The following is a 17,397-nucleotide window of genomic DNA, read 5'->3' as shown; positions in this document are numbered from 1 at the left end:
TACATACATTCCTAGTAGTAACAACCACTCATTTAAGGATAGTCATGGAAATGTTTTAGGCTATGAATCAGTTAACTGAGAGCATGCAAGTTGTTTGTTCGCATCTGCAAGGGAAGTTGAGATGGGACAAGAAAGGATGGTGTGGGTGCAGAATGGATCACAGGTTCTAACATGCATTTTCATTTACATGAAAATGAACCTTTGAATTTGGCAAAGAAAGAATTTCAGAATGGATATTTAGCTGAATAGCTGGGTCAAAGGAAAAGAGGAAGGGTTCTAATAATGATTACAAGAGGGGCTCCAACAGTGACAGGGGAGTTGAAGACAACAGAGGTAGACTTGTGGTAATAAGGGGTTATTTCACAGGGAAGGAGGATTACATTGGCATGTATTAGTATTCTACCTAAAACCACTATTAAGGAGTTTAAGAGAATTATGGGAGAGGTAATTGGCTTCCATCTGGGAATATTACTCAAGGATGGGGACTGGAACAGGATATGCAAAACTGAAAATGTATAAGTGAGAAAGTGTAACAAAAGAGGGTCGGTGTCTAAATATTATGTATTTCTTCAGAAACGAAGAAGTGAAACATGGACAGAATTTACATATTCTCCAAAGTACAATAACTGAGCCACACTGGATAAGGTACATTTCACAGGAGCATGGATAATTAATTTAAAATTATGAAACATAGTCAATAACTATTTCAAACCAAGTGCCAATGAAGACTAAGATAAAGATGAAGGGTAATGAATAAAACTGTAACACTGGTTCTTTCAAACTGATCTATTAAAAGAGTGGATTGTAAGGAATGGGTAGAGGAAATCATTCAACAGTTGTTAGGGAATGCACCGACACCTTTACAAAAACAGCTGAGGAGTGGGATAAAATGAAAATATAATTTAAAACCACAGTAAAATGACAGAGGAAGACATATGGGAAAGAGATAATAGGAATTATTTAGGTGGACTAACCAAGGCTAAAGTATTGCATTTAAAGGGGACGCTTATGGAACAACAAGGGTATACATTTTGAAATGCTAAAGGGAAAATAAGGGAGTATTAAGATAATATGCAAAGATTTAGAAAGGTTGCTGTTAAGCAAGTATTTTCTGATACCAACCCTAGAACACAAACTATTACGACTTAAGCAAATGAAAATAAAAAGGGGTGTTGCCAAACATAGGGAGCCTGCAACTAGAAAAATAACCAGGTGTTACAGATATTTCAGAAATTCTGTGAGGAGAGGAATGATGGAACCAAAAAAATATATATATTCAAATGGAAATATTTATGGGAGACTTAAATACACCAAGGTTAGTGGAAGATGAGGCTTAAGAATTAATAACTAAAACGGCAGGGATGAGATAAACATGGTGATGTGTAATCAACAGGGTAGTCTCCAGGAACACAACAAATAGCATTCTTCTGGAAATGTGGAAGCCAGAAGTGAAAAACGATAAAAATCTGGAAGGTTTTGTTTAAAAATATTTTAAAAGGAGGGACAGTACCAGCATCTTGGAAGGAAGCTGTCGTGGCTGCCCTACTCAAACAAGGTAAAGACCCCTTAAATCCAACCTCATATAGACCAGTTTCAATTCTGAACCATGAGTATATAAAGCATTTATGTCTGTACTGGCTAACAGAATGGCTAAGGTGTTGACAAAACTGATAAACATGGATCAATGTGGATGTATGAAGAGGAGGCAAACATATTACCTTAATAAAACACTAATGATTCAAAGGGAAGCAGAGTGCAGGAAGACCCAGATATTGTTGCTGGGTTTTGAGGAAGAGAAGGAATATGTGATTTTATGGGGACAGGGTTGACAACATTTGCATTTCCTGACAGCATAAAGGTGGGAGATATATGATGAGTCAGAGCCAAGAATCAAGGTGGGAGGGTTCCTTTCTGACAATGTGTTTGAAGAGAGGAACAAGGCAGGACAGTCTTCTTTCTCCTTCATTGTTTGCCATATACTTAGAGCCACTGGGAAAGAAAATAAGGGACTCACAAATTCAACCATATGGTACTTAAGAAAAAAAGAAGCATTACCTGCAAATTGAAATTGTTTTGTATTTGATAAATCCAGGAAATGATATTTCAGTGCTGTGGAACATTTTCAGACAGTTTCATTTTTTTCAGGACATAAAATAAATGAAGAGTAAACAAAGGCTACAGCATTAGCCTATGTTCCCACGCATGAACTGGTTCAGCAATACCCAGATTAATGGGGATTAGCCTATGTTCCCACGCATGAACTGGTTCAGCAATACCCAGATTCATGGGGATTAGCCTATGTTCCCACACACGAACTGGTTCAGCAATTCCAAGATTCATGGGGATTAGCCTATGTTCCCACACAAGAACTGGTTCAGCAATACCTAGATTCATGGGGATTAGCCTATGTTCCCATACACAAACTGGTTCAGCAATACCCAGATTTATGGGGATTAGCCTATGTTCCCACACACGAACTGGATCAGCAATACCCAGATTCAAGGGGATTAGCCTATGTTCCCACACACGTACTGGCTCAGCAATACCCAGATTCATGGGGACTAGCCTATGTTCCCACACACAAACTGGTTCAGCAATACCCAGATTCATGGGGATTAGCCTATGTTCCCACATACAAACTGGTTCAGCAATACCCAGATTCATGGGGATTAGCATATGTTCCCACACACAAACTGGTTCAGCAATACCCAGATTCATGGGGATTAGCATATGTTCCCACACACGAACTGGTTCAGGAATACCCAGATTCATGGGGATTAGCCTATGTTCCCACATACAAACTGGTTCAGCAATACCCAGATTCATGGGGATTAGCCTATGTTCCCACATACAAACTGGTTCAGCAATACCCAGATTCAAGGGGATTAGCCTATGTTCCCACACACAAACCGGTTAATCAATACCCAGATTCATGGGGATTAGCCTATGTTCTCACACATGAACTGCTTCAGAAATACCCAGATTCAAGGGGATTAGCCTATGTTCCCACACACCAACTGGTTCAGCAATACCTTGATTCATGTGAATTAGCCTATGTTCCCTCAGACATACTGGCTCAGCAATACCCAGATTCATGGGGATTAGGCTATGTTCCCACACACGTACTGGCTCAGCAGTACCCAGATTCATGGGGATTAGCCTATGTTCCCACACATGAACTGGTTCAGCAATACCCAGATTCATGGGGATTAGCCTATGTTCCCTCACACAAACTGGTTCAGCAATACCCAGATTCAAGGGGATTAGTCTATGTTCCCACATACAAACTGGTTCAGCAATACCCAGATTCATGGGGATTAGCCTATGTTCCCACAAACGTACTGGCTCAGCAGTACCCAGATTCATGGGGATTAGCCTATGTTCCCACAAATGAACTGGTTCAGCAATACCCAGATTCATGGGGATTAGCCTATGTTCCCACATACGAACTGGTTCAGCAATACCCAGATTCATGGGGATTAGCCTATGTTCCCACATACAAACTGGTTCAGCAATACCCATATTCATGGGGATTAGCCTATGTTCCCACACACGTACTGGTTCAGCAATACCAGGATTCAAGGGGATTAGCCTATGTTCCCCCACACAAACTGGTTCAGCAATACCCAGATTCATGGGGATTAGCCTATGTTCCCACACACGTACTGGCTCAGCAATACCCAGATTCATGGGGATTAGTCTATGTTCCCACAAATGAACTGGTTCAGAAATACCCAGATTCATGGGGATTAGCCTATGTTCCCACACACAAACTGGTTCAGCAATACCCAGATTCATGGGGATTAGCCTATGTTCCCACAGACGAACTGGTTCAGCAATACCCTGATTCACGGGGATTAGCCTATGTTCCGACACACGAACTGGTTCAGCAATATCCAGATTCATGGGGATTAGCCTATGTTCCCACATACGAACTGGTTCAGCAATACCCAGATTCATGCGGATTAGCCTATGTTCCCACACACGTACTGGTTCAGCAATACCAGGATTCAAGGGGATTAGCCTATGTTCCCTCACACAAACTGGTTCAGCAATACCCAGATTCATGGGGATTAGCCTATGTTCCTGCACACGAACTGGTTCAGCAATACCCAGATTCATGGGGATTAGCCTATGTTCCCACACACATACTGGCTCAGCAATACTCTGATTCATGGGGGTTAGCATATGTTCCCACACACGTACTGGCTCAGCAATACCCAGATTCATGGGGATTAGCCTATGTTCCCACACATGAACTGGTTCAGCAATACCCAGATTCATGGGGATTAGCCTATGTTCCCACACACGAACTGGTCCAGCAATACCCAGATTCATGGGGATTAGCCTATGTTCCCACACACGAACTGGTTCAGCAATACCCAGATTCATGGGGATTAGCCTATGTTCCCACAGACGAACTGGTTCAGTAATACCCTGATTCACAGGGATTAGCCTATGTTCCGACACACAAACTGGTTCAGCAATACCCAGAAATTATGGGGATTAGCCTATGTTCCCACATACGAACTGGTTCAGCAATACCCAGATTCATGGGGATTAGCCTATGTTCCCACACACGTACTGGTTCAGCAATACCAGGATTCAAGGGGATTAGCCTATGTTCCCTCACACAAACTGGTTCAGCAATACCCAGATTCATGGGGATTAGCCTATGTTCCTGCACACGTACTGGTTCAGCAATACCAGGATTCAAGGGGATTAGCCTATGTTCCCTCACACAAACTGGTTCAGCAATACCCAGATTCATGGGGATTAGCCTATGTTCCTGAACACAAACTGGTTCAGCAATACCCAGATTCATGGGGACATGATAAGATGTAGTATTTAGGTATTTAGATTTAAGAGGATTATAGCAGCTAAGTATATGTGGGAAGAGACTTAACAAAAGATAATATAGTACTTGCATATTATCGCAACCATATTTTCACGGTTGTGAAATTCGCATGCTGGAATGAGAACGAGTTCAGGAAAACACAGTAAGGTGTTATTTTACTTCCTTACTGATGAAGATTAAGTTTGGATTACATTCAGGAAGAGAAACAATTGTGTAATTCTTCTTCCTGTTTTGCGTGCACTACACATGCACACATCACAGGCTATGGTGGTGGAGGAGTTAGCATTGTCGCCTCACAGCAAGAGGTTCTCCCATTCGATTCTCAGATGGAGCGCCTTCTTTGTGGACTCTGCATGTCCTCCCGTGGTCGAGTTATGTTTAAAAACATGCAGGTAGGTGCGTGCGTGAATGGGTGTGCCTTCTTTGAAGGTTGGGTGTCGGGCTGGCAACTAGGCACTGTAAATATACATTGCCAATCATTAGCGGACCAGAGTTCCGCTGTGGCGACCCCTAACCGGGAAAAGCCGAAAGACACATGCACGCTTCAATTGTCAGGGCTGCTCTCTTACTGAAGAAAGGAATATTTTCACTATAAGGCAGGAATGCTGAGAAGAAAAACACACAGACACATGGAAATGCTTTCGGGGTAAACTCTGTTTCTAAAACGTTCTAAACAGAGCTGAAAGGAAACTTTTGTAAGAGAATTACTTGCAATAATGCCTTGCAAAAAGTGAAGGAGGATGATACTGACCGGTTGTTTCTGGGGTCTTTTGCTGATGGAAGAAGTTGGCAGCAGTGGGTTGTTTTTGTGTTGTTGATGGTGGCATCCACGGACAAACTCAGATTGTACTTCAGTGATTTATTGAATGTATTAGGGCTGAAATGATGTAGATAGGTCATTCGTTGGTTTTGTCTCATGTGGGAGAAAATTGTCAGTGATTGCAGTCAGTAGTGCTTCCAAACAGTTGTTTTTTTTGCTGGGCAAGCTGGATTTCACATGACACGCTGGTGGTTAAGTGCATACATAAACAGCAACACTAATTTTTTTTTTTCATTTTTACTGATAACCCTGCAATAAAACAACCTTCAGTGTGAAAGAAAACACACTGTATGACATTTCTACAACATTAACGGTCAGATTTCAACATTAGGAAGTAAGCAGTATTATTGCGAAACTCTGGTTGCGATAATACGTAAGTACTGATAATATGAAAAATTGGGAAGGCGGAAGCTCTTGTCTATGGCTATGGATGTTCAGGTACAAGCAGTGAATATGTTTCAAGTCCCTTTAATACAAGTCAGCTATATTTTTATCAACCAGAGAAGATGTGGACCAAAATTAATAAAAAAATGAAGGAACTTATTTCGGAGGGAGTGAAGACAAGGGTTAAGTGGGAAAAGCTGTTTTTCTCCATACTCATCAACTGTCTAGATTTTCAAAGAATGTCCAGATTTTTGCCACATATTTTTGATCTTTTCCTCATAATAATTATTTCTTTCTAGCAAATGATTTGAGGACTGAAGTCACTAAACAATGACAAGCATTTGAGTTTGACTTCATATCCCACTGAAAAATGCATGCTAACACAATATGTGTTACACTCTAAGTTTATAAGAGGAATATTAACATCTGCCCCTTTGTCCCCTATTATTTTTGACTTTGTCCACAGTTATTGTGCTCAGAGGTTAAGATGTATAATTCTCCCAACAGAATAATATTACATTTACAAAGTAGCAGAACATATTTTGAGAACTAAGCCAATACAGGACTACAGAAAGGAGATTTTACCAATAGGGATGAATGTTAGTATTAGCCCCAAAAAACTTCTCATATCACTATATCATCCTCATATGGAGTCTGGCAAAGGGAAGCATAGAAATCACAGAAGCCATGTAGTCCAGAGCTCTGAGAATCTCCCTTGCAGTAATCATGCCTTAGGAAAAAAGATTCTGAAAGTAGTCCATCAGGAAAATAACATTGTTTTCTGGACAAAATATTACCATTGACAAGGTATTGATTCTGTAGCACAGAAAAATCTCATCCTGAGATGGAGGTAAGCAGGACTTCTTTAGGTTCAATGTCAACCCCTGCTTGGCCAGAAGGTCCACTACAACATGCAAATGAGTCAGAAGAAGCTCTTGGGAAGGAGTCTGAATAAGAAGATTGTCTAGATAAGAAAATGTATGAATAGCTTGAAATTTGAAGAAAGCAATAACAGGAGCTAGGTACTTTGTGAATACCCTTGGGGCAGTAGAAAGACCAAAGAGTAAAGCAGAAACAGAAAGTGTTATGAAGGTACACAAAATGTAAGAATTTCCTGAAATGTACATGAATGAAAATATGATAGTAAGTATACTTCAAATCCACCACCAAGGTCACCAGGGAAGCTGGAGGAAGAAGTTTTGGAAGCAATGACTGAATGGTCAACATAGGTTCATAGGTTAGTACTAAGCTAACTGCCCTTGCGAGCCATTTTAAGCCTAGCCAATTATCCCTTGTGAGACTCAAACCCTGCATCTTGTGTTTGTAAGGCAAACACCTTAACCATTAGGCCACCCTGAGAATCAGAAGCATTTGAGAGTAGAAACCTCTCCCCTACAACTGAGAAGGAATCAGTTCTACTCTAACTTGAGACAAAAGATCTCAAAGAAGAGGAAAAATAAGATTCATTTGGCTTGGAGGAGGCTGAAGGATTCCAGAAAGACAAGCAAGGGCCTTACAAGTCATTTTGTAGCGTCAATGAATGATGGACAAAATCAATTTGTCTGCAGTTTTCATATGCCAAACTGGCAGGGTAAGGGAAAGGCTGTGAAATAAAGGAACTTGAGATAGGCTGAGGTGGGTAGAATCCGGAAGAGGAAGCAAACAGTCAAAGGGCAAGTGACCTGTCCTAAAAAGAGGGCTTAGAATCTCTTGAACTGGTCTAAGAGTTTTCCTGAAATCTCCCTTTTTGAGATGTCTTACCTTTCTGAGAGGGTTTCAGGTCCTTACACAAAAAATGACCATCTTTTGAAGAGCAATTTACATGAAATTTAGACAGAGGAGAAAGAATGAAAAATGTGTTCCAGCTCTTGAATGACCTTACTTTTTTCTTGCAAGGACTTGAAAATCCCTGCAGCTGCAGAACCAAAAAGATGATGTCCATCCAAAGGGCAATCTAAAACTTTAGCCTCTACATCCTCAGGCAAAGGCTAAAATCAAAGCCATGAAAACCTACAAAGAAACGTGGCTACACCCTAGATGAGGCATCTGCAGCATGAAAACTACACTTAACTAAGTGTCTAGCCACTGGTGAAGATACTGCCAAGGACTTGGCTTCTGAATCAAAGTCCAGAAGCACATTACCCAAGTTATACAAAACAGATAAAAGGTACCTGACCATGTGTTTGGTAATTTATAGCTCTAGAAGTTAAAGCAACAGAAGTATAGCCTTTCTGGCCACATCTGTCAAAGGCTCTACTTCTTTATCTGCAGGCAAAACCTTAGATGAAGACTGGAGGCTAGAATGCACTCAGTAAAGAGAAATGACACAAGGATCCAAAACAGGATTATTGGACAGGAACTTAATTGAGTCAGGCATCTTTTTTTTAACATCTGTCAGGCTTCTTAGGAGCAGGAGGCTGAGATGCAGGATTAATAGAAGCAGTGGAAAAGGTATCCAAAGCTAGGCTTACAAAACGGTAGGAATGGCCAAAGGCTTAGGCACATCCATTTCCAGCCAGACATAATATTTCTTTCTGGATGCCAGACAAGTGAGAACTTTCCCACTGAAAATATTGCATCATCTTCAAAATACTGTCTCCAAAAAAAGGTCCTCTATAAGGAAATCACAGGAGAAAGCATCTTCTTCATCTGAAGCATAAGTAAAAGAATAATGACTTTGGGAACCACAGTCCAAAGAATAATTCTCATGAGAATAAGGTTCTTCCTCATTCTCAGGTTCCTCCCAATGCCTACTAAAGGAAGAGAAAGAATGTGGAGCTGTAGCAGGAACATGAAAATAAAATGGTGGTTCTAAAAAGACCCTGCATAAAATCCTGTCACTCCTGCTGAGGATCCCTGACAGACAGAGGAGAAAGCATGTGACTAGTCTTCTGTTTCTTATGTCTGACATCTGCCCTTACTAAACATGGAGGCTCTGGGCCCTGACACAGTACAATCAAAGTACTGGGAGCTTCTTCCCTATGATCTGAGGTATGCCATCCAGTCTGTCCAATATAATAAGCTGCATTTTTCCCTTCTTGGCCAGAGCGAGAGTTCATGTCTTGGCTGGCAGCAAAAAAGTTGTGAGGTATGGTCTGTCTATAATGTCTCTTAAGTACTGCAGCCTACATCGGGCTGAGGTCACACATCTGATATACTGTGAGAGAGAGCACCCAGGCTTTGGTATGCTGGCTGGAACCAAGATGTCCAGGATATTCCTGGGGATATCTAGTGGCTGGAGGGGGACTACATTTTGAAGTGAAAAATGCAATCCTGCTCCTGAGATGGGAACCTACTGATTCTACTACAATAGTCTCTGTAAAGACCAGTATTCAGAGGGTCAGAACAGGTCCATCTAGACCCTCACAGTGTGACTACATCCATATACTTTTTGTATAAAATTTCAACAGAATGCAAGAGATGAGATAAAATTGGGGGAATGCATCAAAGAACTTGCCCATTCTAATGAGAACATGTCTGGAAATTTAGCACAAGGATTAATGCTATGATCTTCTAATGAGCTTCATCTTGTAGCCTTCGCTTACAGTCCATCAGCTTCCGACTGTCTTCTATGTGATTTTGAGCAAGCCATTTAACCACGCAGTGCTTCCAGGTTACCCTTAAAAACATGCACGTATGCCTCATGCATTACATAGTTACATTTAAATAAATAAAAGATTAATAAATAAGTAAAAGCATGTCTACATTTAAGTGACCAACCACTTCCAGCCTGCTGATGAGATCAAAATGGGCAGAAATGCAGTCTCCTCAGTGGAGTGGTCTGTCTTTGGATCATAGCCTGAATACTGTTCCAAAGTATTCCACTCAGAGCAAAGGACCCCCAAAAAATACAGTCTGGCAAACAAACATGTACCATGCAGTCACAGGAGGAAACAAACACGTGAACTGTTCAAAAATAGCTGCAGAGAGGAGATCCAGAAAGTAGGAGTTGGCAGAAAGGAAGAAGTAATGAGCACAGCCCTTAATCACACTGAAGGCAAAGGCAGTATGACATAAATGGACATTAGGAAATGTAGCCAAAGGCACAACATTTGATGAATAGAACTCCAGCAGTACTGGGTCTGTTGAAAAAGCTTTAAGATCAATAATTTAAAACTGAAAAGTTAAGAACAAACAGAAATTCACAGACATAAGCACATATCTCACTGACAGCTGCAGCTTTATAAGTGCATTTATTTTCAATATTCCACAGATAATTTCTAGCACATGTATTCCTTCAGATTGTGTCAGAAATGTGACACCATCTTTGGGGATTCAAGACAAAAGGTTGTATACCATGACAGATCATTTCATACCAACAATACTGAGTATATAAGACTGTCCCACTGATGCAGAGGTAAGCAACCCATCTGTGATATGAATGACCCAGGTTTTGGAATGGACACAGAGCACTGGAAGGGCTGGCTAGGGGGACAAAACAGTCGGTGGACATCTCTTCTAACCTGTTGGTTTTACTATGGCCGGCATGTGACTTCTGGTGTAGACCAGGGACCTCACAAGCTTCCATTTACTTCAATGGGGGAAGTGACACACATGCAACACGTGACATGCAAATGTATGCACTACATATGTCAAAGTCATTACATATTATTTCCACTGGTTAGGAATTCTGATTGATCATCCACAATATGCTGACTCAAGCTCCTGTATGCAGCTTGCTCACCAGACCCAAGACTGACAAGCCATAAGGCCCTGTCTACTGAGAATACAGGAAACCTATCCAGTGACGGGATAGGTCTGGGATTACCCAGAAAGGAACAACTGAGGTATTGGGGGTAGGATGAAGGAGACTAGGAGCCGGCTGGAGGTCAGTGGTGAAGAGGGGAAAGGTGTGGGAGATGTATGTGCAAATAAAACAATGCTAAATACTATGGAAACAAGGTGACTTCAGCACTGAAAAATACCTGATATTAAAAGCAGTTTTACTCCACCAGTAAGTGAGCACTGCTACTTACTACTTCATTTAAGTCAGAGCAAATTACCAATGACTGACCAGCCCACTGGTGTGCTAATTACAAAAAGTACAGCCAGGATTGGGAGTGAGTGAGTAGTCAATATCAGCTCCCTTCACCTGTGGTGGGAGGCAAGTGTTACATACAGTACTTACCTGCATCTAGTAGAAATCATGAAGTAAGGCATGTGGATCTTGATATACTGGGTTCCCCAATAGTTGGCGAATGCAAACAGATGCATGCTAAGTACAAACAGATGATGTTGGGGATGGGCTTAATGGTTAAGGCATTTACTGTACAGGCACAAGGTATAGGGTTTGATTCTCACCTTTGGTCACTGCCTGCTAATTCGTTAGGCATAAAATGGTCTGCAGATTTACCTATGAATCTTTATGTGAAAAAATCTTCCTGTGACACAAAGCATGACATCTAGTGGCTCACACTACTGCATATTCTGACTTAATACCACCACACAAGTGCAGGCAGGAAAACAACTCAGCAGAGAGAAGAGGATTTTGGACAGCTGGCAAGGGATTTGAAATGGGGTTAGTGGTTCTGGGAGTAGGCACAAATGGCTTAAAACGGTAAATGAAATTGAAATAACAAAACGTAAAAAGACACTAGACAAAGTTCCTGACCAAACTGCAATAAAAAGCGTGATGTTTTTGCTATTTTAAATAATTGCAAAGTCAGTAAATAAGATTCAAACCTTGCACCAATCCCTTGCACCAATGTTAACAGATAACAGCTGAATACAAAACATTGTAAAAAAAATCCACACAACTAATACATTTTCTTTCACCTTAACCTCCCTGATGGTTAATAAAGTGGGGATTCAGACTAAGTTGAAGAGCATTAATTATGTAAAATAAAATGCAACTTGCTATTTCTGCAAAACATTAGTTCTACCCATCTTAAACTACAAATACCAAAAGGTGTAGCACCAAGATCTTGTTTTTACCTGCAGGTCCTATAGGGAAGTTCTTGAGTGATGGCCTCTGTACCACTGTGTAGGATTCCCCAACTACGAAAACCTTATAGAGCACAGCATTGTGATTGATAAAACTTTGAATTACACATGGTGGCTTGACGTCTTTCAGACCTTCTTTATTGAAGATAATTGCCATCTGTAACAAGTGCAGATGTTTAAAGGTGAGTAATTTCCATATCTCAGTACTAAACATAAAAGTCAGTTCTTAGGTGACGTAGCATCCACTTTTTTCTACTAAAGTTTAGTTGTATTACAAGTTACAACCTCTAGTGCTGGCAGGGAGAGTGGACAACAGTAAAAGCAAGGAAGACATGAATTCCAGTGGTTATGCTGACAAATATAGCAATGGTTAACCTAGCATGTACTGCAGAACAGCTCCTGATAATGCATTGATTTTCTCTAAACAATATCACAAACACATCTTCAGTGACTGATACAGTTACCACCTGTTATTCTCTACACAGGAGAGTCCCTATTTGTGCAGTTTTGCCCTTTGAAAAAGAATGAAAATAGAATATATCTGTAACTTTGCGGCAAAAATATTTATTAAATTTCCTCTGGTGGTTATGGAAAACCACGGTTTTGTATAAAAAACATCTTAATATGAAACAATGCAAAATCCTGGACATCTGAAGAAGGTGATAGTCCTACAGGAGAGATTTTATTTCAGGTTTCATATACTTACCGTCTATATCTATTGCAAATATGGGCACAGTTTTGTGTTATAGACACTAATTGCCTTCAAATAATCTGTACTACAAGTTACAACTAGTAAGAATTTGAACCATATCTGTTACAAAAATATAGAAGTACCTGTGTTAGCAGTCTAGAGTGCTCACATTTCATCAGCCTTGTAATAAAAGAAACTCCTGTATAATGCATGAGTGTACATGTTTTATTTAGTTGGTTAATTATACATACCTACATTTGATAACCAGGCAAATGCACTGGTCGGCAGACCCTTTTCAGGCACTATCCAGGTCAACTGGCAGTAAAAGTTACAATGGTAACAGAATGAGGACATACAGTGGTAAGACAATAACAAAATAAGGCACTTATTCAATGGAATATTCCAATATACATTGAAAACTCTAAAGAAGGTCTATCATAGGTTTATTGGTTGTTACTAGGGAAATGTTCATTAGGACCCTTACAGTCTCAACCATGCACCCCACACCAATTGGGTCCTGAGCATCATGGGCATTTATGGGCAGGGGGGGTCAGTAGGGAAGCAACTAAGGATTTGATGGGGGGGGGTCAGTAGGGAAGCAACTAAGGATTTGTTGAGGGGGGGGTGATAATTTTCTTACTGACAGTCTCTGTCCATCACAGTACAAAATAATATGTACAAACTATGAATGGGAGACATAGTTATAGAATGAGATGGGTACAAGTGGTTTGTTACATGTAGGAGAAAGTGGTGAGTTTGAAGAGGTATAACTGAGGTAGTAGGTAACAGGGAGGAATGCTACACAGCAGGACAGTAGGTGAGTTAAGGTGTGAGCTGGAAGTAGGAGGGAGAGGGAGGTGTACACAGAGGAGAAGAATGCAAATGAGTGATGGCATGGATCTGTTTGTTTTGGATTGTCCATGGTTATCAAAGACACTAAAATTAGTTTTTGCTGTGCTTTTTCAGAGTTTTCTTAAAATCACTTATCTCTAGATTCAACCTGATGTCATGTAGGACTACGTTTCAGTATTCTGGAGCTGGTTCGGTGAATGTTCTCTCTCTCTCTCTGTGCAGTTATGGAGTAAGGTGGCCTGATAAGAAGATTAGGACTGGTGCTTCTAACAGAGTTTTGTTGATAGCACTGCAAATGGAATTTTTAAGAGGGGGACGAAAAGCTTAAAGATCAGTATATTTATTAGGAAAGAAGCTTTGGTGTTTTCTGGGAGCCAGCAGCATTTTTAACTGTTATACAGTGATGTTCAGAAGGAGGTATAAGGTATATGAAGCATCAAAACGTGTTTTCTGTCCTTTGACGTGTGGCACTGTTTAGGCAGAATGTAATGAGATATAAGGGAGTGCACATTAACAGCAACTGCTTGCCTGGCTTTTTGTCAGATTGTTTGATATGTTACAAGCAAGTCTGAATTGTGAGATGACCTGTGCTTGGGTATAAACATGAAGACCTAGATATTTTTGATTGGTAGCATGTGGAAGAGGTTGGTTGTTGGGGTCATGCATGCACAAAGGCTGAGCAGACTGTAGGTATTTAGTAGTGCCAAATATGGATTTTTTTTTTGGCATTTAAGCCAATTTTGTTGTTGTACATCCAGTTCCATAGTAAATCTGCAAATGTTTATCGATTGGGATGACTTAGCGATGACAATATCATCAGCGTAAAGTAGGACATTTAAGTCAGTTAACTCCCAGGGGAGATCATTTATGAAAATTAAGTATGGAGCACTCACAGCTGCTAGTGGGTTTGGGATGATTGTTTCAGGCTGTAAAGAAAAGGTTCTGACAAGTACAAAGCCACGGAACACACATGTACATCATCTGAGAAGGGCTACTTTTTTAGTCTTTGAATTATGATTGCATGGTCCACACCAGAGATGCTCGTTTAAGGACTATCAACATTGCTCTAATTAATTTTCCCTCCTGAAAGTTATTGCAAATAGTATTAGTTAATTGGGTCTAAAGTCATGCTGTGTGTCTGTTAAGATGTCATACTGGACAATGTAGGTCAAGACTTATTTATATACTAGTTTTTCAAAGATCTTTGCTACTGGGTCAAGAATAACAAATGGTCTACAATCTTCTGGTGTTTTCAGGGGATGCGGTATTGGGAATGAGTACAACAGTACCTTTTTAAAACAAGTTAGGGACATATTTATTAAGTAATAATAGCCTGAATATATGTACTGGGGATTCTGCAAGGAGACTGATTTCTAGTTTGTGCATGAGGGGGTGTAATAAGTAGAATCTTGGGGAGGTGCTTGATGGTACTTTGTTGAGCTTGTCTTTCATACATTGATAGAATAGGTGAAGGGGTGTTGATGTGGGAGAAAAAAGTTTGTTAATGCTGGAGTAGTTAGATTTGCTGTTTTTAATAATTAGTATGGCTTTTGTGTCTACCTGTATTTGTTAAGTGTGATTATGTTGTTGCTTGACATGCCTGATTTCCTCATGTTAATAACCTGACCATGACGTTTGCATAATACAGTGAGCTATAGTCACTAATGTGTAATTAGTTAGTAACCGTTTGTTGCACGCTGTTTTAGTGTCAGCACACTGTTCACTCCTGCTTCAGTCTTAGAGTGCAAAGATTAAGAAAGGAATATGCCACAACAATGCATGGATTCAATGAAAATCAATGCAGACCCACAGGATCATTCTGGGTTATGAGGCCAAAGGGAGTGTATTTCATGTCACCTTGTATATTTTTATGAATTAACTTATAACCTGAAGCAGTTTTTTCCTGCTTATAAAACAAGGCAAAAGCAGTTTTCTCCTGCTTACAAAACAAGGCAAAACTCTTATTTTAAATAAATACACTTTTACTACAAGTTTTTTTTGTTTTGCTGGCAAAATACCACTACAAAAATGTTTTCAAATAATCTGCAGTACAGAGAATGTGTATTTCCACTGTAAAAAGTAATGCTCCTATAAATCTTTAGACAAATGTTTAGGTGGGATGCGGAGTTGACATAGGGAAAATTAGGTCCCTAAGACTGACAAGCCAGTGATGTTATGAGCAAATATTCTCTACATCAAATGCAGGCTCAACATTTTTCTGTTATTTTTGTCAAGATTGTTGTGATGATCACATTACAGGCAATTATCAGCAGCATAAGGATGATAGCTCCCACCCTCACTTCACTACGTCTGTCACTCCAAGGAATAACAGGACTACAGGATTTCACCCAGGAGAATAAACAAGTCCACAGACTGACTAGGAGTGTAGGAATCGACAATTAGCTGAAATGGAGTAGGCAGACATAAAAATGTCAGGATAAAACTATGCTGCAAAAGTGGTACAATCAAGAGTTAAAGCAGCAAATTATACCTAAGCATTCCTTCGCCACATCTGAAAATTAAAGCGCTTATACATATTACATTAGACCATAATATGCACCTTATTCTGGCTGCTACTGCTTTTAGCTGTAGAAAAAGAAGGTAGCACTATACATTACGGTTTGCAGCCCCCCCCCCCCACCACCACATGCACAGACCTTTGGGAACATCCTCACATTTCGGGCATTCATGAAGATAACAGTTTTCAAGCTGCAGTTTTTTGTACTTGAGCACCAGTTCTTTAAAATGATAATGCTAACGTGAATGTTGTCAATGGGACTTTGGACCAACAAATAAATCATTCTAAAGAACTGGTGCTCAAGTACAAAAAACTGCAGCTTGAAAACTTTTATCTTCATGAATGCCTGAAATGTGAGGATGTTCCCAAAGGTCTGTGCATGTGGAAGTATCTCACAGGTTCTGATGAAGTCAGCTTGTGGTTCCTGACGAAAGAGCTTAACTGTTGTGGTTTCCTGAATAAAAGCTTTTGAGTACAGGACTGTCAGCGTTTTTTTTTATTTCTGACAAGTTTTCTGTTGGTTCTTGGTTTTGTGTTTCTTTACAATACAGCCAACTCCCTGTTGTCATTTCAGCAGCTGATAAACCAGTGTTTGAGTGCTTGTCCACTTCGGCAAACCGTTCTGTATTAAGGTCACAATCAGCAACTATCCAATTACAGGAAATGTACAAAGTACAGTTTTGTACCTACCATAAATGTAGATGTTCGAAGATCCACATTGCTGCAGTCCTTACTTATGGGTAGTCCGCTGTCCTCGGTCGGCCCGAATACCAAAGTATTAGGCTGACGTCGGTCATGGGCGCCTAGTTCTGACATCAGAGCGTCAGGGAATAAAGGCGCATGACCGACGTCATATCCTCAGTCTTTTCTTGCCCCAGATGTCAGAAGGCCAAACCAGAAAGGCCACAGCCAAAAACAGAATACCTCCCAAAAACATGCCCAACAAAAACCATAACCTAAAGCATAACACCAAGTCTAACTACAGTGGGGAAGGAGGGAGGGTAAATTGGACTGCAGCAATGTGGATCTTCGAACATCTACATTTATGGTAGGTACAAAACTGTACTATGTTCTTCATCTCACATTGCTGCAGTCCTTACTTATGGGTAGAATCCCAAAGCAACGGAAAGGGAGGATGGTAAAAATCATAAAGCATTAGGGCCGCTAAAATGCCCTGTAAAATTGCAGTAGCAAATCCAGCCCTAGACTTAGAATAAAGAGGAAGGTGGTAATGTTTAGAAAAGGTATGCACTGAACTCCAAGTAGCTGCCTCCAAAATGTCTTTGTAGCTACCCCCTTAGAAAGGCCGTAGAAGTAGCAGTAGCCCCTAG

The 17,397-nt window shown here is 40.4% G+C and overlaps 1 protein-coding gene across 2 annotated transcripts in view; it reads right to left on the bottom strand.

Annotated features, from left to right (window-relative positions):
- Positions 1 to 17,397, bottom strand: part of ITPK1 (inositol-tetrakisphosphate 1-kinase) — a 1,534,199-nt gene that overhangs the window by 114,098 nt on the left and 1,402,704 nt on the right. For both annotated transcript variants that reach the window (XM_044074569.1, XM_044074570.1), the window contains one exon: positions 11,997 to 12,162. In XM_044074569.1, the coding sequence (XP_043930504.1) occupies positions 11,997 to 12,162 (166 nt within the window). The remainder of the gene's footprint in view (positions 1 to 11,996; positions 12,163 to 17,397) is intronic.

The sequence above is a fragment of the Protopterus annectens genome, chromosome 6.part0, assembly GCF_019279795.1.
Source record: "Protopterus annectens isolate FY-2018-M chromosome 6.part0, PAN1.0, whole genome shotgun sequence".
Taxonomy (NCBI): Eukaryota; Metazoa; Chordata; order Ceratodontiformes; family Protopteridae; genus Protopterus; species Protopterus annectens.
Note: the sequence above shows the minus strand (reverse complement) of the source record. Positions and strands in the feature narration are given on the sequence as shown.